Source organism: Neopelma chrysocephalum, unplaced genomic scaffold (genome assembly GCF_003984885.1).
Source record: "Neopelma chrysocephalum unplaced genomic scaffold, ASM398488v2 Primary Assembly neopelma1_22b, whole genome shotgun sequence".
Lineage (NCBI taxonomy): Eukaryota > Metazoa > Chordata > Aves > Passeriformes > Pipridae > Neopelma > Neopelma chrysocephalum.
In genome coordinates this window covers 28,973,348-28,994,806 of record NW_020897690.1, presented here as the reverse complement: position 1 = coordinate 28,994,806, position 21,459 = coordinate 28,973,348, and the positions used below count along the sequence as shown (strand labels likewise).

Genomic DNA, 21,459 nt, shown 5'->3' with positions numbered 1-21,459 from the left:
GAGAAGAAGAGACCAAGCGTAGGGGAGAGGGTACCTGGTTTGTTACACATGGTGTAGCTTCAGCGGGTGCCCTGACCTTCTCCCAGCAGCTGTGTTGACACATACAGCAACAAGGGAGAAAGTTAATGCAATGGGTCTAAGGCAGAGAATTAATTAATTTTGGTGTTTGAAACACCTGTCTCAGATTTCTGAGCAGAAACCTCACTGAGAGCAGCAAGAGCAGTTCACACGATGTGAAGCTACCTGCAAGCTTCAGCACAGGTGGCTGTCCATCCCCACTTATACCCTCCATTCTCTGCAATGGTGATGTACAGTGGAATTGCCTGCTCCTGTGCTTCTAGAAGGTGATTCTTAAAATTTGACCATTGCTTCTAAACTCCTAGGCCCCCAGAAGCAGATTCCCAGGGTACTCTCCGAAATAGCTCCCAAATAGCTTAAAGTTAGTTCTCCTGAAGTCCAGGGTAGCAACTCTGCTGTCCTTTTTTCTCATTACACTGAAAAACAAACTCAACCATTTCATGATCACTGTGGCCTTGACAGCCACCTACCATCACACCCTCCATGAGTTTTTCTCTATTCACACAAAAAGCAAACGCAGGAGGGCATCTTTCCTAGTTGGCTCACTGAGTACCTGTGACGAGAAGTTATCTCCTGCAAACCTCAAAGATTTCTGAGACCTGCTCATCACAGCAGTATGATATTCCAAGGTGATGCCTGGGAAATTGAAATCTATCCTAAGAACAAGAACTACCGACCCAGAGTTGTTTCCTAATGACCTATAGAATAACTCATCAGTGTTTTGTTTTGTTTTCTCTCAAAGAGGAGATCCACACTCTTTCTTAAACTAGTATTTGGCCTCTAACTCAGGTGCTCTCATCCCCTCCCTCCCTTCCCTGACTTTCCCACCCCCTTCCACTTCATGACTAGATCAAGGACATAGAGATGCACCTACACAGGTCCAGGAAGTGCACAAAGGGCCCTTGTCCATCAGAAGCACACACGACAGCATCATCCCATCAGAGCCCAGCTGTACCTGCATGAGCAGTAGTCCCAGGGACACCATGGGCAAACGCCCAAGAGTCAGCATGTGGAAGCCACTGTGCGCTTTGGGGCAGAAGGATCAGCTGCATGGGGTCTAACAGCACTATAAGCCCCATCCCATGGCCAGCAAACAGGCCTGATTTAGGAGCACAGGTGTAGCCCTGGGCCCCTAACACCAGTTGGATGCATTTCTTTCAGAGAAATGCCTGCTACACACAACAGGATTTATGCTTTCAACTTCATATCGCTGTTTACAATCAGTGTGATGGGGGACAAAAGCATGCCTGTGTCTCACAGAGGCATGGAAGTAATTATATAGAGAAATCTTAAGTGTGCAGATAACTTGAATTTTAAGACCCCTCTACATACTATAGGCATGTAGACGTCCTTGGGGTATGGTCTGTAAACTCAAAAAGAGAAGAAAAAAAGCCCCGTGCCACAAACATCCGAACGGCTGGACATTTGCAGAACAGGACAGCTTCCCGTCTGGGCAGGACAGGGAATGACATATATGGCTGTATTCATCTTCTTATAAGCGACATGCTCAGAGCAAAGGAAGAGCAGTAGAAAGAGAAGGGAAGCACACAGCACCAGAGGGAGAGAGGAGTTCCCATCAGAAACAGTAGCGCCAAACTTGGCTATCAACCTTCAGCGGGTGTGCCTCTTTTTGGATGCATTTCCACTTGTAGCTAGCACAACAGAGAGGAAAAATTGATAATCAATTGATCTTAATTGATACTTGTTAATTTTGCCTATTGTTCCCACTGTAAAGGGCATGCAGCAAGGACCTCCTTCAGCTGCCTGCACTGGGGTGTCTCACTGACACCCAAGCAACCCATGGCTACTTGTGGCAGCAACGCAGAGATAGAAAATAAGGCTCAAGACATACAGGAGACATCCTGGAGAGGCAGCTGGAGGCCTGCTGGGGTGTGCCAAGTTCCTCAAATGATGCTAGACATCTATGTGTGAGCTACTTGAACCGAGACCCCTGTCTACAACAATAACAGAGACAGCATTAAGTAGGGCAGGGGAAGACAGCAGCTCATCAAGGAATTGCCATGATGAATCTCAAAGTGGCATGTCCTATAGTTCTTGTTTAGCCAGCTTACAGAGGGCACTTGCATGTGTCAGTGGCGGGAATGAAAGGCCACCAGCTGAACCATAGTCCTAGGGGATGCCTAAGACCTGTGGTACTGGCGGCTCAGCTAGGTTGGGACAGGAGGTGGAGACCAGCATTCACTAGGAGCTGCAAGAGACACAGAATCACAGAATGTTTTGAGTTGGAAGGGACCCTCAAGGATCATTGAGATATACCAGCAAAAGCCTTGAAGGCAAGGACAGGGAAGGAGTGAACTGTGTTTCTTAGCTTGCGATTTGTCTGCATACATTTATCTGGAAGCTTTTTGCTGCTGTTCTGATTTCTGTTGGCATTTCAGCATAAGGACATGAAATCAGGGAGGAAAGAAGAAACACTCTCAGCCTATCTTCAAACAAGTTGTGATTTTGTTTGTGACAGAAGAAAGAGATAAGCCTATCCAGGGAGGAGAGCCTCAACCTTCAGCACTGATGGTGGCTTCAGAGATCCTTTGCCACAAGCAGATGCCCCAAGTACCTCAGGGAGGAGAAAAAGCCAGTTTCCAGGCAGAGGAAGCAGGACGAGGGTACAGCTGAGTCACTGAGATCTGCCTGTTGTGCTGGGTGAGATTTCTACCGCTGCTTATGTCTAAGCCTCGTGTTCCCCATGGGCTGTAGCATAGCCAAGTTCAGCTCTGCTTTGGTCTCTTGGGGCAGCAGAAGGATCCTGAATACATGTGCATTTCTGCTGCATGCCATGCCAGTCTAGAGGTTTGCCATCCTCTTGGCACCCACTCAACTCCGATGACCACTGAAGTGATGACCTCGCCTACGCCTGAATTTCCATTTAAATATCGAAAGGGATAGAAACCATACTGAAGCTTCTGTCCAACACCCCATGTCCTGGACTCAGGCAGGCCTTGTCTCCTCTCTGTAACTGGTGCTCCCCACATGGGAGAAGACAAGGACAATCTGCTTGATGGTCAGAAGAAAATGAATCCAGAAAGAGTCTGTCTCCGATTACATTTTTGAACTTTCAAAGCTCTTTAAGCCAAAACATGACATCATCCAAACATAACATGATGGTATAATAAACAACACAGGATAAAAATACATAAACTAATTAAAAGAGAAATAACTTAAAGCCAATGAAACCCAAAACAACAGGATGAAGCAAGGTCTTTGTGGACACACTGAGGCAGACAAACAGCAGTATACAGCATGCCCAGAGGGATGAAACAGAGGGAAACCACAGGAAAATGGCATAACTGAGAAGAGAAAGTACTGTTCAGCCCACCCAGCGGCAGGCCTGGAAGCAGGGATTTTGTGGCTGGCCCCATTGCCTCACTGGGAGCAAAGTGAGGCAAGAACATGGGAGGTGGTAGCACAGTAGGGTTTGTGGCTAAAAATTAGATGAGACCCAACAGAGGTAGCACAATGGAAGTGGAGATGAAGGGAAAAATGACCTTGCCTTTCTTCTGGCTAAGTGTGCCCAGCTGAGCCCAGGTTGCTCCTCCCAGGTGCTATTGCACACCCCACTGGTGAGAGCCCAGACGGAGCCGCTCTGTTTTATCAGCAGATAAAACAAAGGGCAGGCAAAGGCCTAGATTGGGAACAAGGTGCCTGTAGGATTGGAACATCTCTGGAAATGAAACAACCCCCACTCAATGCATTTGCATTCACGTTCGTGAGGCAGCACTGTGGGATTATTGCTTCTGTTTGTCTCAGGGAGGGAAAAGTGACTTTTTAGACCCCAAGTGCTGACAAATGCAGGCAAGTGAGTTTTTAGCTGAGACTACAGTATCTGTAAATTAGAGAAATGTATTTTGCTTCCTTTGATAAGGCAATGGCAGTCCAGTGCTGAATCTGCCCTCTTTCACCTGTCCCAGCTGCCTCAGGCGTGTGCTGTAATACCTTATTTTAATAGGTCTCAAATGAGCGGTGAAATCCATAACCACACAGTTTAATGGCTTCTGCACTGCTGCAAAAATACTCGTGTAAAAGTGTGGCTGCAAAGCCCTGTTTGCTTCTCTGGAAGGACCCAGCCAGCTCAACCAGCACCGCATTGCTTTGGCTTTCCATTTGTCGCATGACAGAAATTAGTTCCAGAGTATACCTGGGACTGAATTTGAACCTCAACCAGCCTTAAATAAACAATATTTAGTGACTCTATTAGCTACATTTTAGTCTGAGTCTTTCCACGTCTTCTTCCCTCTCCCGAGCTGTGTTTTGCTCTTTGGCTTTGCTGCAATTGTCAAGCACTTGAAATGGTGTCTTCTGCAGACTGGATGACCTCTATCTTCATTTGCCAACTGTTGTGGGTTTTCAGACAGCATGTTGCAGAAGAGATCTCACACAAGATGAAGAGATATTTGCCAGAGAGGTGCAGGAGAGTGAGGCTGCCCCACAAGGAAGAAGGACCCCAGCCACCCCACAGGCGCCCCAGCAGAGCCAGGAGCTGAGCACAGGTGCATCAACAGCCCCAGACCAAGTGTATCAATGGGGCGGGTCTAGGGACCACCCAGGGTGTCTGGGCAGGAGCAGCAGGAGAGGGAGGCACATAAAACATGGGTCTGACACCCACCTGGGAAGACCTGGCTATCACTCAGCTGGGATGAGGCATCACTCCAGCAGCACCAAAGCCCCTGGCTGAGCCGAACCAGGGCTGCTGGGCCCAGGGGAAGGTGGACAGAGGCCCCATGGGAGGCTGGGCAGGCTCGTTAAGGCACAAGAGTGCTCCCAAGGCCCTGCTGATGCAGCTGCTCATTTTTGCATTAGCTTTAGCTTGTTTTTCCCTCATCCTTTATTGAGAGAACACCCCGCTGGTGCTGTGCCTGGCGGGTCAGGGAAGCACGGCTCCCCACGTGGGGATGGTGCAGGCAGCTGCAGAGGCGCCCCCACCATCGCTCCCTCTCCTGCCTTTAAACTCTCATGTTTCCTTCTCTCAAAGGCATGGCCAGCTGTAAAAATAATATCGTGGCATGGATAAAACAATGCAGGACAATATGCAAACACCTAAGCAGAGCAACGCGAGGCTGCGTACGGCTCGAGAGAGAGAGTGTGTGAAGCAACACATTAATTTTGTTTAATTTTATTAAAGAACCAAGGGTGCTTCCCAGCTTTTAAGTGGCAACAGGAGGAGTCTGGCATGTCCCTGCATCAGAGGCAGAGATGGGAAGAGCTCACGGACCAATGGGAAGAGAGCATATGGAATGCGTTACCCATGTCTGTCATTGAAGTAAGGAGCTTTAAAGAATTCAGAAGGAAACTAGATACATTTCCGAACAAAAAAGGCTGAAAAATAGGGAGTGAGTGACAATGCCCCGTGGGGAGGGGAGAGGGCTTCCATAGTCTTCCATCTGACTGAGAAAGCCTGAAGCACTAAAGTCTTTTGGATATGGAAATTTCTAAAACTAGTTAAAGATGTGCACTGAAGAACTGAAAGATGAAACTTTAAGGCATTAATCAGGAAGGTTTGTTTGGGAAATTAAAAAAAAAGTAAGTGCCCAAATGAATGATTAAACTTTCTAGGTGCCCACACTCTGATTATACACACCATTAGTAATGTTGGGCTGGCTTGACCCACTCTGTCCCAACCCTCCCTCTACTTGCTACTGGCTAGGAAAGTTTTTGCTTTTAAAATAGATTAAAAAGCAGAAATAATTGAAGTTCATAAATGAAGTTTCTACAGCACAGACCACCACCAAGCAGTCCTGGTCCCACTGTGGCTCCTGATGACAGTGCCCACTCCTCTGCCATCTGGTGCAGCAGGGCACTCAGCCCCACTCATGCATGAATCAAAACCTGCTTGGAAGCTATCTAGCTGCTGTGCCTGTCACCTGCCACTGGCCAGGAGGTGGCATTCCCCTGCCCCAGGGGATCCAAGGTGCTCTAGGAAGAGCAGGAAGGCCAGGGCAGATCAGCAGCTAAATGCAGGTTGAGATGTAACCTGTGAGCCACAGGATCCTGAGCCCTGCTGAAGTGAACTAAACACCTCCTACTTCTGTTGTCTTTGCCAGAAAGGATGGGGCTGTCAGTGCAAATGAAAACACAGGTTATCTGGGTGCCTGAAAAGATTTCAGAAATTGAACATCAGCATTCTCTTTCTTCAAATTCCTATACCAGGTTTTGGGCAGTGGGCCCTGTGTCCTGAGCCAAAAGGCTGCTCAGGAGATGAGTGCCCTGCTCCTGCCAGCCTGCCAGGTCTGCATTAGGCAGTGAAGCACAGGACCTTCCCGCCAGTTGTACCATGCAGACATCAGCATTAGGAACCTGCTGGCAATAGATGGCAATAAAAGCATTACAATATCCTCTTCCACAGTCAAGAACAAAAGTCAAGAAAGTGCTGTCGTTAAGTCTCTAGCAACTTGGCTGGACATTTCTGGCTTAGACTAAGTGACAGCTACATCTCAGGGCAGCTGCTCTCTCCAGTGGTGCTAGAGGTGTGACAGCCTTTGGGCATAAAGCTTTAGTTTCAGAGTATCCAAACACATTCATTTTCCTGTCTAGCTCTGAATTAACATCTCATTCCTTGCCTCCTCCACACGAGAACATAATAGAAATGAGATAGCCTTCCTCAGAAAGGAAGAAAAATTTGATGGTTTCAAAGTGCAGAGCGAAAGTTCCAGCTCCCATTTAGCTGCCTTTGCAATGGCAGGTACTGGCACAGGCTCACAATCCAACAGTTGCCCTCTTGCATTGGTCATTTTTTTTTGAATTAGCATGCTGTATTATCATTTTGGAGTTTTATATCACAGATTAAAGAATTTCAAGTGCCCCTCCATCATATGCGTGGTTCTAGCACATGTGAAAGAGACTTTAAAGAGGCTTAGCAGGACAAAAGTGAGATGAAAAGAACCCCAGGCAAACTCATAAACTAAAAATAGAAAACAAATCAAAGGGAGAAAACACCCTAAAGAGTATCTTAGCTAGCTGACAACTCTGTGTAGCCGTAACAATTATGAATACTGTAAGGTTTTAAATGTACTGTTCTAGTCTGTTCCATGTCCATAACTCAGACTTATGTAGAGTGCTGGAAGAACCTCTCTCCTGTGTAAGATGTCTGATCTGGTCAACTGCACTGTGGTGACATGCAGAATTCAGCTGGTTTTGTACCAGCTTGACGCAGTTAGTCTTTGAAGTTCATTGCTATGAAATTGATCTGAGCTGCGGTAAGAAATCAAGTGATGTGTGGAAATTGTCTCACCCCAATGTCTTTTCATATTCTTTTAGTGCTGCTGTTGCTTTCCCCTGCCCTCCTCTCCTCATGTTACTGCTCCTTTCATTCGTGATTTTTATTTTGTATGCTAACAGAGGCCAGGATTTACACGCCTGGTCTGAAATACCCTTATCAAGATGCACCTCAGAGCCAATCTGGTCTTAAAAGAGTAATTAAAATAAGTCCCATGATGGTTTCATCCAGAAGTCTTGCCACTGCTGAGCTGTCTGCTCTTTTGTTGGGGCATGTGCATATCCTGTAAAAAACATTAAAAAAAAAAAAGGAAAAGAGCATTTTGATAGCGACACAATTACTCTTATATGTTCTATTTCCTCTGCCTAGACAGGCTATCAGTTTCAAATCTTAGTTTCAGTTAAAACAAGAAAGAAATCTGAAGCTGTTGAAATTGCGGCAAACTACAAATGATGTAAAACAAAACTATTTTAATTTAATATTTCATTATGTACATTATATTTTAGTATCTATCATATAGGGTTTTTTCTAAGAAGTCCCTAACCAGGATTTTAACACCAAACTTATGTGGCAAATAATTTTTTTAATCAACAATTCCTATCTTTCCTTACTTGCACCAAGGAGCATTGATAGGAGTTAACTCTTACCTTTGTATCAGTTATCAACATTCTCTGCCTTGGGAAAAAATGCATACTTTAGAATTCAATAAAAAATGGACATTTTAAATCAAAGAGGAGAGTGAATGCACAATTGGTTAAGATACAGCTATTCTATCCTTTTATGAAGTCCAGCACTTTTTTCAGCCTGCATTTTTGTACCTTGTTTTATTGACCCGTTCATACAACAGTGACCCTCTACACTAGTCAGGGAACACGTATCAATGTTAAAAATAATGGTTTTATTGCGTTCCATCTCTTGGGCAACGTGTTCCTGAGCACGAGATATTCCAGACAAATATCTGATCTGTGGGCCTTCAGGCTAAGTAGAGAGAGGTAAGTAAGAGACATTATCCTTGAAAGATGACCAGACTCCCTCAGGAATTATTCTATTTTACAAAAAAAAAGCTTCATGGTGCTCAGAAAGTATTCCTTGTTGTATGAATACAAGTATCTAGAACCATTTCAATGCCCAGTAGTTCTTAAGACACAACTTTCACACTTGGCTGCAATTCTCTGGGTCTTCAATATTCACTGTGACACTTCGGCTATTTTAGCTCTGGTTTGGGTTGGAAAGGACCTTTAAAGGTCACCTAGTCCGACCTCCCTGCAATGAGTGAGGACATCTTCCACTAGATTAGGTTGCACAGAGACCCATCAAACCTGACTTTGAATGTTTCTGGGGATGGGGCAACTACCTTCCCCCTGGGCATCCTGTGCCAATGTTTTGCCACACACATAGTAAAGAATTTCTTCCTAATATCTAATCTAAATGGTCATTCTTTAAAACTACGAATTTACTAAAAATTTGTCCCCATTTTAGTCTTTAGGCATTAGAAGGCCACAATAAGGTCTCCCTAGAGCCTTCTCTTCTCCAGGCTGAACAACCCCAGCTTTCGCAGCCTTTCCTCGTAGAAGAGGTGTTCTAGCCCTTTGATTATCATTCGTGGCTCTTCACTGACTCACTACAGCAGGCAGCAGGCCCACATCCTTCTTATGTTGGGGACCCCAGAGCTGGACACAGTCCTCCAGGTGGGGTCTCACCTCAGTGGACCAGAATGCTTTTTTTTTTTTGAGAGACAACAATTAGTATGCTCTTCATGTGAGAAATATATAAGCACGAGAAAAGCCAACAGAAACTAACATCACAAAATCACAAGTCAAAGCTTACTTAGCTTACTTTTAGCTTCATGAAGATGATAAAACCAAATTAAACTGAAGTGTCTGACGTGGTACCTCAGAAGTTCCCATGTATTCCACTGGTAGAGTTATGCTGCCACCTATTGTGAAGATGAACCTGACACTGATATCACTTTGCTAGGACACGTGTTTGCAATAATTACCACTTGTCTTTCTGTTTTTCCTATTAAAAGTACTTTCTTCTGAAGTATCTGCTACTGATCACTGCTGAGACAAGCTGCAGGCATAAGAGGCCTTTTGGCCTGACCAAATACAGGTGTTCATAAATTTTGATCTCTAATCTCCCACAATGTACAGTTTAATTTGGCTTGGGAACATGACTGTCCACTGCTGTCAGCTCAAAGGCTGGTTCAAAATGAGAACCCTGTTTCTCTACTCCAGTTAGTGGCCAAGCAATGCAGCAGCCATGGCCAGGGAGGCAGCATGCTCTCCTTGCCATAATGCTCCAAGATGTGCTTTTCCTTCCTCCTTTGTGCAAGGAGCACAGGACTGTAGGTTAGTACCTGGAGCATGTTCCATGAAACGGAGTCAGTATTTGAACTCTAATATAAACTCATGACTATGCCTTTAGGACACCTCTTCTTCCTCACAAGCACAAGGACAGTCCACATGGCCTTTATATATATTGTGCCCAATTCCAGCAGCTTCAGTCACCAGCCCTGAGCAGGAAGCTCTGTTGCCCAAAGCTGGTTTTTTGTGTGCACGGAATTTAGGAAACCTTACTTAGGAGGGCAGCCTCAGGAGGCCCACGCCAGCACACCTCTAGAGGCTCACACCACGAGCAAAGCAGAAACAAACTGCAATGTTATTTCCATCTCTTTAAAACTGAAGTAGCTCGGCACTGGTCAAGTTTTGCAGTTCTCAATGTACCTTTCCACACCTTTTTACTTTCTGTCTACCTTGGCATGATGCATATACACTCTCTGCTCCTTCACTTCTCCAGTAGTATCAGCTAGGCCAAGACCTAGCTATTAGGCCACCACTGCCATCCTAAGGTCACTTAGCTGAGAAAAAGAGGCCATCTGTTCACTCACAGCAAGCAGTGTGCATCATCACATGCACTTAAGCTCCCATCTTTCCAATCCTCCCCATAGCCTGCCTCATTATTAATTTTTTCTTCCAGCTTTAGGAATCAAATGGTTTGTACAAACAATAGGTTTGTACAATCTGCAGCACCACTGCAAACCAGGAGCAGTGCAGTACTCACGAGTCATTCCTGATCAGCTTGGATAGCTGCTCAGGCCAACCAACTAGTGGGATTTTCACATTTACCTTTAGGGCATTCAGCAGCTTCCAAATCACTCAGCAGGAGAGAGAATCTCTGTCTTGAACTGCAGCTGTAGTTACACCTGACTGCACAGACAGTGGTGGTGCAACCAGAGAGGACAGCCAGGTACAAGTGCTGCCAGCAAAACAAGTCTCAGAAGAATGAGGCGTTTCATACTGTTTGCTGTGCCAGAGGGTATGTATTTTTACACTTTTGAATTGATAAATGCAACCAGGATCTGTCAAAGTCAGGGCTGTTTGCAGCACAGAGGCAAATGAAAGTATCAGCAACTCAAGGTGGCACTGTAGGTAGCACACTGTACTTTCAGAGTAATATGATAATTTACAAACTCCTTGGAGATGTGTTTGCACTCCCTTGTGTCCAGGGACAGGACACGAGGCACTTGCAGCAATGGAAGCTGTGTGATGGTATCCGTGACACCTGGGCTCAACACCCCACCATTATTATGGGAGTTGCCTGAAGAAAAGAGCCTCCTCATCACCTTAGTTGGTTTCTCAAGAAGTAGTTTGTTCTAGGGAGTAAGCTGAGATAAAGATCCCAGATAGTCTGCGGTCCTCAGCTCCATAGATAAGCCACAGCTAAGCAGTAGGAATTAGAAACACTGTCTATTTTAGAAATAGGAGAAAGATCTCACTTTCCAGTTATTACATGACTAGCCCACACACTATCTGCACGGTAGTCAAAAAAAAAAAAAGCATATTTGGGTTTTAGCCCAAATCCAGGAGCCATCACATTAAGATAGGCTTAACTGTTCTGAAAGAGCTGAGGTCCAAGTCCTGGGTCCATTACACAAGGTCAACCTCTCTCTCCCAAGAGATGTATGTATCTTAAAGAAGTTTAAATCAAGATACAGTATCATGACTTCAGACACAAGACTGACCTCAGTTTAAGTCAAATACTCTCAGCTTCGTCTCAAAAGTGACAGATTTCAACCAAAACGGTACCTTTGCCAAAACATTCCATGATCCCATCCCTATACACAGTGGCAGTGACTCATCATTCTCAGTGATAAAGGACAGTACATGCACACAGGTACTTTTTTTCTTTTTTTTTATTGCTGTTAATTCAAGGAAAAAGGTTGCATAAAATCCAATCTCTTCTAGAAATATAAGTGACCTTTCCAGTACATTTCAAATATCAAAGTATATGGTAAACATACAAATAAAGAGAAGGTAACATACCTCCTATTTACAGTACAGTATTTTAAATCATAAAATAAGTTCCATAAAGTACAACTGGCAGGTAATTCACAATACAAGTCCATTGGTGGTTTAACACCCTCACTTAAACTCAAACGCAGTTCATTCATTTCAAGTGGTCCAAAAATACCCAGATCAAATAAAAATTTTAATCAAAATAATTTTCATTTACTACTTAAACTTTTTTTTTTTAAATTAAAGCTTTCATCTACCTCCCTCCCCATTCCCCCCCTCCAAGAAAAAAGTTTCAAAATGTACACTGGTGCTATAAATATAAATGCTACCTATGAAGAAATGTAGTAATCAAGCTTTTTTTTTTCTTCAAGTTTTTTGTTTAGCAATTTATTAGACGGCTGAACCAAAGACTGATTTTTATTTCATCCCTCTACCGGACACTGGGTCTGATTTTAAGAAAAAACATTTCTGCCATGAACTGTGAGGAATGCCAAACCCTATGGATATACAGTGGTAGTTGTTCATCGGTGTTGAATGCAGCAGTCAAAAAACACACTCGTCTTCCAGATAACCTCAGTGCACTTTAGGAAATCAAATATTACCTGGAAGCAATTTAGTACATATATTGGCTTTTAAAAATAAAATAAAAAATACAGCAGCATTAAACTTACTCATGATACTGACATGTTTAATACCATCTTAACACTCATTTCAGTCTTTCACATTATACCGTAATTACGCATAGTGGTAAATTGTTATAAAATAGTGACTTTGCTATTTGGTAGACAGGTTCTAATACTAATACCTGACTATTTTGTAGAAAACCATAGCTTTTGTTCAGTTTGAAATAAAACATTTACATTCTAAGTACAATGCAACACTGTAACAGTTTAGGAAAAAAATAATCAATCAAGTAATGTTCATTCTGTGTTGACACGATGTAGAATAGCTTTAAAAAAGGAAAAAATGCTGTCAACTTTCATTACAAATGCAAACACACTGAGTACAACATTCATACCATTTTTTTCACCTTTGTTGCTGAACATACAGGCTAAAAAGCTACAAGGGAAGAAAAATCTGTCAATTTAAGCTCGTTCATTTTTCTCAATCTGTTCCAGTCCACACAGTTTCAGCCCCTTCCTGCTCTATGTATTTTCATTTATTTGGGCCTCTTGAGAGCTGCGTATATGAATTATTATCAGATATAGTACACATACGGTATTGTGTTTTCCTTTGGACTCTGCTAATAGGACGTTTGAACATCTCCCCTCAATTCATGAGCATTAAATTTAGAGTATGGGCAGGGTCTGTATGAACTGCTAAACACTCATGCAAGTCCAACGAATCCACGTGGACAACCAGGGAAAGAAAAGAAAACAGCAGCATAAAGGAGAACAGGGAGGGAGGGAAGAAGATTGTGGTGGGGAACACGACCAAGTTTCTTCTTTCACCATATGGCTGCTCCACCAGTGATGTCAGAGGTCAGAGGAATTTTTTTTTTTAAAAACTGCAGTAAACATTGCACATGTCTCAAGTCTTCAGTGCAAAAGCATGGTTTGAATGCTCTGTCTGATTGTTTGGCTGTGTGTTTGAATTACATGCATTATGCAAGCCTTTTGTAGAACCAGGAGGAGACCAGGGACTCAGTTTTCTTCTTTTGTACGGAACAGAGGTGCAAAAGCAATTAAAAATTCCAAAAGAATATAAAACCGGGAATGTCCCAAAACACAAGACCAGCCCCTCCCTCCCACATACACCTTCCCCCAGTTTCCCAAGCTTCAGTTTAAGTAGGCAATGTTTACTTGTTTCAGTCTGCAGAATCCAAGGTATCATTGGAAGGGGGAGGGGGAGGTGCGTATCTCAGTCTGTAAGTGCCTAAAACAGGAAAGAGAACTACTAAGTCACTGCTCACAATTAAAATGGATTACAAAACCACTACAAGGTATCAAAATGGACATGCTCTTCAAAAGGCACTATCATCCTCCAGTCCTTTTAAAGTAGGTCCTTAGACTTTACCCTGTTTTCTTTCATCTGCTTGCTAGAATTGTAAATTTAAAAAAGATATAGAGCATAGATATAGGACTTGAGCTTTACTGGAAAAATGCAAAGAAAAGATGACCCCCATCAAGGTTCATCTTTCCTGTTCCAGTCCAATCAAACAAGTGAAGTCAGAATGGGCACAAGTACAAGAACCAAAAATAGCTTATGTTCAATGCAAACGCTGCATTTTCCCCCATTCTTCTGGACGGAGAGAGAAATTAAAGCCATTCCTTTGATTTTTAGTTTCAATTGCTTTCTGCCTTTTTGCTGCAACTTGTCTGAAAAGTTAAATGTATTGCATGATGGGACACAGAAGGATAGCTGATTGTGCAAAGGTAAGCCTTAGTTAGATTATGAAATGGCCAGTCTATTGTTTTTTCTTTAAATTCTCACAAGTTTTAGAAATCCAAGGTCATATCATAGACAGCAATTGATATCTTTCACTTTTTGCCAATGAATTCTCTCAAAAAACCCCCCACTGAATGCGAATGGAAAAACTGAAACAACATGCAAGTCTCGACATAATGTCAAAACCAAACCAGTGAAAAAAGAAGGACAATTAAGGACTGGTATCATTTGACTTTCCAGCTTCAATTCATACCCATTTTCAACTTCACGCTGTGAACCCTGTTCCCTTGCACTGTTCTACAAGATTTTCAGGCAGAGACAAGATACTTTGCAGTTTTAGAGCAGGTCACTAGTGCACAACCATTTACACAAAACATACACACGCACGCACACCTTTCTGCAAGACCAAAACCAGCACATTCAGAAAGGTAAAGAGAAACTGCTAAACTCAAAAGCAAGTCCGCTGGGAGTTATCATGATTACCTTGTTGACTGGCCTCCATGGATGACTGCTTACAGTCCTGCGCATAGTGTCCACTTACACCACAATTGTAACATGAAACATTCCCATTCTTCTTGGGTCCTGACCCATTTGTGTTGGCAACTACGTTAGGTGCTGGATATACAGGATAGAACCTCGAAAATCCTGCCATCTGCTGCATACCATAGTTGGCTTGGCTCCCCATCACTGGGTCATGCATAAGCCCGTTTGCATATGGAGACTGAGGCAGGAAGAACGGAAGTTGTGTTCCATTGCTTTGATGTGCTTGATTGAGGTAGCTGCCATTGCAAAGTGATGGCAGAGGGAAGAAAGATGGAACTCTGTAGACTTGTCCATGAAGTGGGTTATGATAAAAATAGCTATTAATCTGAAGGCTGCCATTGGTCCCACAGCTACACCTACGTCCACAAGAACCACAAGGACCAGATCCCAACTGCTGCGGAGGTAACATTGTCCCGTTAGTGTTATTATTCCCAACAGCGTTTATGTAGGATGTGCTGTCACTCTGCGCAGTGCTGTGTGTTAGAGCGGGGCTCGGGCTGGGGGCAGGGCCTGGCGTGTGTGTTGGTATTGCAGGAGGAACAGTGGACTGGACCTGACCAACACCTAAGCCAGCGGACTGAGGTGGTGAGGAAGTTGCTCCAGTGTTTAGCACGTTTGTATTCTGGTTGGGCAATACACTGGTAGCATGAGGACTGCCTGGCAAAGCGTACGAAGCTGGTGGAGGCGGCGGTGCTGCTGTGGAGAGACCAGCTGCTGGAAGAACTACCTTTAGATTGGTAGGCTGAGGGATTGCTCCTGGGTTTCCCTCAATGTGAGGCACCATTTGATTCAGTCCTACCACCTGGGATGCAGGTTTTGTGATGGGATCTGTAGTAGGAACTGGGGATCCTGGGAAACTACCTGGATTGTGGACTGGGATAAAGGCAGTATTTGGTGATCCAATACTTAAGTTTCCTGTCGGCTGCTGTGGTCCATTAACTGTGCAACTCTCCGATGATCCCTGTGGAGAGGGCATTTTCAATCTGTGTATTGCCAAATGCAAAGCAGGGCTACCAGGCTGGACAGAATGTGGAAGGAAAGTGGATGGGACTGGCAAAGGGGAAGCCATCAGCTCAAGACGTTTCTCAGGTTCACTGGAGGTGACTGGGCCCATTCCACCAGGCGGGGAATTCGCAGACTCTCTCACTGGCGAGACAGCGACAGGCGTGGTAACGAGCATTCCCATCGTTTTACCATCTGCAGATATGGGTGGTGGGACAACTGCTTCCGGCTTTTGGGCAGCGCTGTGCATCACACAGTGTAAGGCAGGCATGAAGGAAATATGTTGAAACTTTGCATTCAAAGGATCTTCTGAAAGGCTCCCATTTTCATTACTCACTGAAGAGATCTGAGCAGATGATTTGTTCATATTTGATGAACTGACAGCACTGTAGCCTGTAAACCTGGTTGTATTTTGATTCCCAGAGTCCTCAGAATTGCTGTCTGTATCTATGGGTACAAAAGCATCTGTCAGTCAGAATGAATCTCAAGCAATAGAGAATCATGCCCTGGTCTCATTTACCCATATAAAACCTAGTAAGTTTGATGACAGGAGCGATAGTTAAGTCTTCCCGAACTGTAACAACTTTGAGATTCTTTTCAGTCATCCAAATTAAGCTAGGTCCATCTCCATCACTTGCCTATATCCACCTAACTAGCTACTGTGTCTTTGACTTGTGTATATCTGCAAATGTGAAGAATAGAACACAGATCAAGTTACGAATTTGCATCTGCCTAGAAAGACATTACCACAGCTTACCCAAATTTGGAAGGAGTGGCAAACTATCAGTACAAAAAGAGGGAGCTCTCAGACATAACACACATAATTTGATATAAAACCAGTCCCTTTCATGCCAATGTTTTTCACATTCCTGTACTGTGGAAATTTCTCAAGAGAGCTATACCGTTGAGGTCAAAAAATTACTACATACGTGTAGTAACCTAAAACTCAGTGGTATTAAAACAGCCCTGCTATTTGCTAGAAGCTGTCAAATCATCCAGTCACGAAACCCACAAAGCAAAATGTATTCTCTGGCTAGTTCAGAAAAAAAAAGGAGATAATAAAACTAAAAAACTAATTAAAATTAATACAAGAAAGAGATTAGTCTAGGAATAAAGGCATTTATGCACACTTTCCATAAATACAACCTCTGTCTTTTTCTTCTTCACTATCAAAGCTTTCCCTCCCATCATGTCGTGGACTAGAAGGAGAACTGTAACTTTCAGATGATGTTTCTCCACAAGTGTCATGACCAGATCCAGCGTCCAGATTCAGATCTAAAAATAAAAGTTGTCATTTTTATTTTTAATCTCGATGTATGGAAGCGAGGTTATTTTGGTTTGCCCATATTTCACACTAGTTCAGATTTTTGCCTGTTCCTACTTAATGGCATCTGTCCCCTGTATTCATAGCATTTCCACCCCCAGCATTCAGGACTGGTCTTGTCCTTGAATTTGTGATGACTGAATCCCTGGTGTTACAGAAGGTGATACTGAAAATTGATATTTATGCAAAGCAGTGAAAAGAATGATGACCCTTAATGATTTCTGTGATGCTTATACCAGATTGCACCACAACAATAATTTCCTCTGAATGGTAGCGATCAAACATTTCCATTCAAAGAGCTGCAATACTCCTCGGTCCTACCAGCACAGGCAGAAAGCTAACTCAGCAGGCAACATCAAAACAATACACCATTTTACAATTCACTCTTCTAGAACAGGCTTTAAGCAAACCCTATCAACAAATCCTGTTTAAAGACAGAGAGGTGAACTGAAAAAGTGTTAAATTGTTTTCTGATTTCTGAATGGATCATGGGACATTCATTTGCTGCAAACTAGCTTTCAGAGTCGGTAGCTATCATGGTTTGGCTTTCAAGTTCAGCCTCAGAGGGGAAGAAGAATGACAAATTCACCCTCTCTCAGAATCCGTGCCAGACACTAGCTTCAAAGAAACCCCAAAACACAAAACATTGATTGGCAAAATTCCAGCACAAAAATTAGAACACTATTACTTATTTTATTAATTATAATAATAATTTATAAATAAAATAGTATTTAAAAAAATTTTTTATTGCTCCTGCAAGTTTAACAGGTTGGGATGGGTCATCAAAAAGCTGCCTTAATGTTTCAATTCTTGAAATAATTTCCTGGATTAAACCCGTAATTGGTTAAATTATTTTAAAAAGTGCTCTGAATATCTAATATAATCTGGATCCCCAGTGTCAACTTCCAATCACTGAAAACCAGAGTCTAAAGTGCTAGTCACGAAGTATTAAGTCTTAAAAGTTACCAGTGTAACTAACCCGTGCCTCAGAAAAGCTAAAAATAGGGATGAAAAATGGAAGAAAACATGATGCAGTTAAGAGTTATGGACTCAAAATAGGGCATTTCAAATCAAGCCTGGATATATAAAACCAGGCAGAGATTCAGACTGCAACGTGATTTTTTTTCGTTAGACTATGTCTCCAATAAGTATCTCAAAAGACATTTTAACGTTTATATACAGGTAGAAAACCCATCTCTGAGCACAACATAATGGCTTCTAGCCTCTGTGGGTTACAGCTGCTTCTTGAACCAGCCAACAGCGATCAGCCAGGCAGTCTCACACCTGTAGATTGGTGGGTAGTTAGCAAACACAACTACGGCAAAACATTCCCTATTTAACTTTGCACTATGTCACCCAAACTTACACCACCTCCTAAAGTTATTGTCAGTTCATAAAAGCTTAGTGCCTGACTACAAAACCAGTAATCAATCAGAAGTGTACGCAGCACAGTTCTGCTGTAGAATATGTTTTCTGCTTGTACATCCCTTAATTATAGGTTTGCAAAATTGTTCTGGTTTTGCTAAGTTTGTGAACTGAATTCTTAAAGTTTTAGTCAAATACTGTTTGTAGAAGGTAAAAACACTTGCCCAAAAAACACATCAGTAATTCCGAATGGGATCCACCTGGAACTCTCAAATGTAACAAGCAGAGAGAAGAAAGAATGAAAGCTTAATCCAGATTGTACCACAAGTGGAAGCAACAGAGAGACAAGGCACTTTTAAGAATCCTTTCAACACTTATGCCAATCAGGTGGTGTAGGAAAAGGCAAACTCTTTGTCAACCTTCTGTCATGTAAACTACGTATAAGAAAGGCAAGGCTGCAATTGATTCTGTGAACTTAGAAAATATCAAGAAGGCAAAGTCAATGGGTAGACCTTCAGAAATTTGTAATAAAGCTTGGTGACTCGATTAACTAAAGGAACACAAATATAACTTTGTCTTACAACTGACTGATGTACACAAGTTTAGGCCTAGACACTACATTTTGTTGGATTACCCAAACCTGAAAACCCTGTTAGGGCAGCATACACAGTTCTGTGTTGTAGCTCAGTAGTCACTTGGTTTACACACTACAGTTCATCAACAGTTTGCACCAGAGGTTTTTATAAAGGTTCCTCGTGGGCCACTCCACAACAGATGAAGAAATTAGTAGGCTGCAAAGAGAACACTAATGACAATATACTGGGGCTCCACACACTCTAGTCTGCTAAATTCCATACAGAAGTAGCCCAATAGTAACTGTTTCTGCAACTACTACACCACATAAACCAGCTCATGGAGATTTTACCACCTACGCATGAAAAGAGACACACCCTATGCAACTGCATACACATGACTGAGTCTAATGTTCTATACAGCAAGTCAAAGCACAAACTAGACTACCAACATGCTGACTTTCACCAAAACAGATTTCAGACTTGTGATTTCCCCTTTACAGAGGAACTTTGAATAAATCAGCAAAGCTGAAATTCTGTTTCTCACAAACAGCTTGGGGAAAAAACATCTTACCTTTTGCTGTCCCAGTACGGATGTGCTGTGATGCCGCAACTCGAACTCCATTGCTCCTGTTATTCAATCGGCACTCGGTTTTCTTTGCTTTCTCCCTGTGTAAATAATTTTCATTAGTTTTTTGCAAATGCATGGACACAAATAACCTCCCATCAATGAACACATAATGTGTCCGTAAACAAAAGCAGTGGACTCCATGCCAGAAATGTGTATTTAATAGATATAACATGAAATTTAAATAACAAACGAATAAGTAAAGGCTGCTGGTGCAATATACCAGGAACAAAGCTGCAAGCAGTGTTATTAAACACTATGAATAAAGATCTAAATAAGAAACCACACAAAAAAGGAAATGGTGCAGCTGATGCCGTACACCAGTCTAGCATAAAAGTATCTGTCTATAGAGTAACAAAATGGCACAAACTCTGAAGTAAGGCAGAGTATTAGGGTGGAAGCACTTTCACATCTCACAGTGCAAGGTTGTGTAGCCCATAGGAAGTTCTGAAGCCCTCTGATGTGCAAATTATCTTCAATAAAACATTTCAGCCAGTTACCACCCACTGCATAATGTTAAATGCTGCTGTCAATCCTTATTTGATTTTCAGCGTATTTTGGACACTTTTACACCTTTTAACTTTCAAATAAATATAAACACAAAAAGGCAACTAAGTATTGTTTAACAGCATACTTCCACTCCTTCATCTTTTTGCTAAATGATAAGGGATATTTTGAGAAACGAATGCATTCATTTACATTCTCTTTTTCAAGTTACTTCTTCACAGAAAATAAAGATTTTTATGTAGCCTGGTAGCCTGGTCTCACACTACGCCAGCTCTTGTTCCACAACAGCAAAAGAAAGCATGTAATTGATTGTAGACTCTCTTTATCAGAGTTAATGCATTATACTCTGTTTCTGGATTACCAGTCACATTGGAAACCTACTTTTCCAGCTGTGGCTTTCCCTTCTTCTTGCTTACTGCAGACAGACTTCGTTTTTCCACTGTATGCTAGACAGAAAATACAAAGATGTCAGTCAAACAATAGAATTTGTACTATGAAAGCCGACAACAAACCCTTCTAGGCCAATAGGTCCGTGAGTCCAAGACTAGTGCGCTCAAAAGTGCTATAACCATCCAAACAGGTACTTGTTCAGTGCATCTGGGCCTCTAAAATAATGCATCTTGTCTTGTGTTCATGCCATTATCAGCAAAACACTCAGTAAATCGCTACTTTAGAATTACTACTAGCTGTTAGTAATAACTCATATTTGGCAAAGGTATCAATCAAATTATTGTTTGCATGGTGTCTTTCCTCTTGAGGATAAAACCAAATGTGTTTCATCACATACCTGCTTAAAAGGCTAATCACCAGGCTTAAGGAGCTACAAAATTTATTGATGTAAATGGAATTATTTGATAGCTGGGGGTGGGAAGCACTTGTGACAAATTATTTCTACATAGTGACAAGCAGGTATCTAGCCTTAAACTGGAGGTTTAAGCTAGTAAACTCTAGAATACAACCTAAAAGCACATAAGAAAAAACATAGCATCTACACAATTCTTCAAGTATGCTATTACTAGCTATTAGTAATAACTCATATTTGACAAAGGAGTAAAACTTGCAAAAACTCTGAAATAATATGTCCAAATCGTTGTATTTGGACTTCCTTAAAAAAGAAAAGAGCTTTTCCTCTGCTTTAGTATATTAACTTTTTTCTTGCCTCAGGCTTTCAGTATTTCAGGCTTTGATGCAGCCTACCATTTCATCTTTAGAAGCAAATCTCAATTCATTACCCTGCTTTGTGAAATAAGGAAACTATTTTTGTTTGGCTTGCTATTCCTCACATAACAATCAATAGCCAAATTCTGCATGTAGTATAAGAGTAACATTAAGCAATCCTAACATTCAAGGTTTTTCAGATATAAGCTGTGAGCAACCCTCCTTCCCCCAATTCCAGTAGATTATTTATAAATATTCTTCTCAACTATATTCACAATGAGATTGAGCACTGAAGAGACACAAATCTCACAAAAAAGTGTATATGTTATTAACTTTTTTCAAAGATTAATACTTGAGTTACCTAAATA

At 42.3% G+C, this 21,459-nt stretch overlaps 1 protein-coding gene across 2 annotated transcripts in view; it reads right to left on the bottom strand.

Annotated features, from left to right (window-relative positions):
- Positions 1-11,907: 11,907 nt before the first annotated feature.
- ZCCHC2 (zinc finger CCHC-type containing 2) overlaps positions 11,908-21,459 on the bottom strand; it is a 42,425-nt gene continuing 32,873 nt past the window's right edge. For both annotated transcript variants that reach the window (XM_027682390.1, XM_027682400.1), the window contains exons 10-14: positions 20,315-20,379; positions 19,373-19,467; positions 16,684-16,812; positions 14,476-15,984; positions 11,908-13,479 (exon numbers count right to left, since the gene is read on the bottom strand). In XM_027682390.1, the coding sequence (XP_027538191.1) occupies positions 13,412-13,479; positions 14,476-15,984; positions 16,684-16,812; positions 19,373-19,467; positions 20,315-20,379 (1,866 nt within the window). In that variant the 3' untranslated portion in view covers positions 11,908-13,411. The remainder of the gene's footprint in view (positions 13,480-14,475; positions 15,985-16,683; positions 16,813-19,372; positions 19,468-20,314; positions 20,380-21,459) is intronic.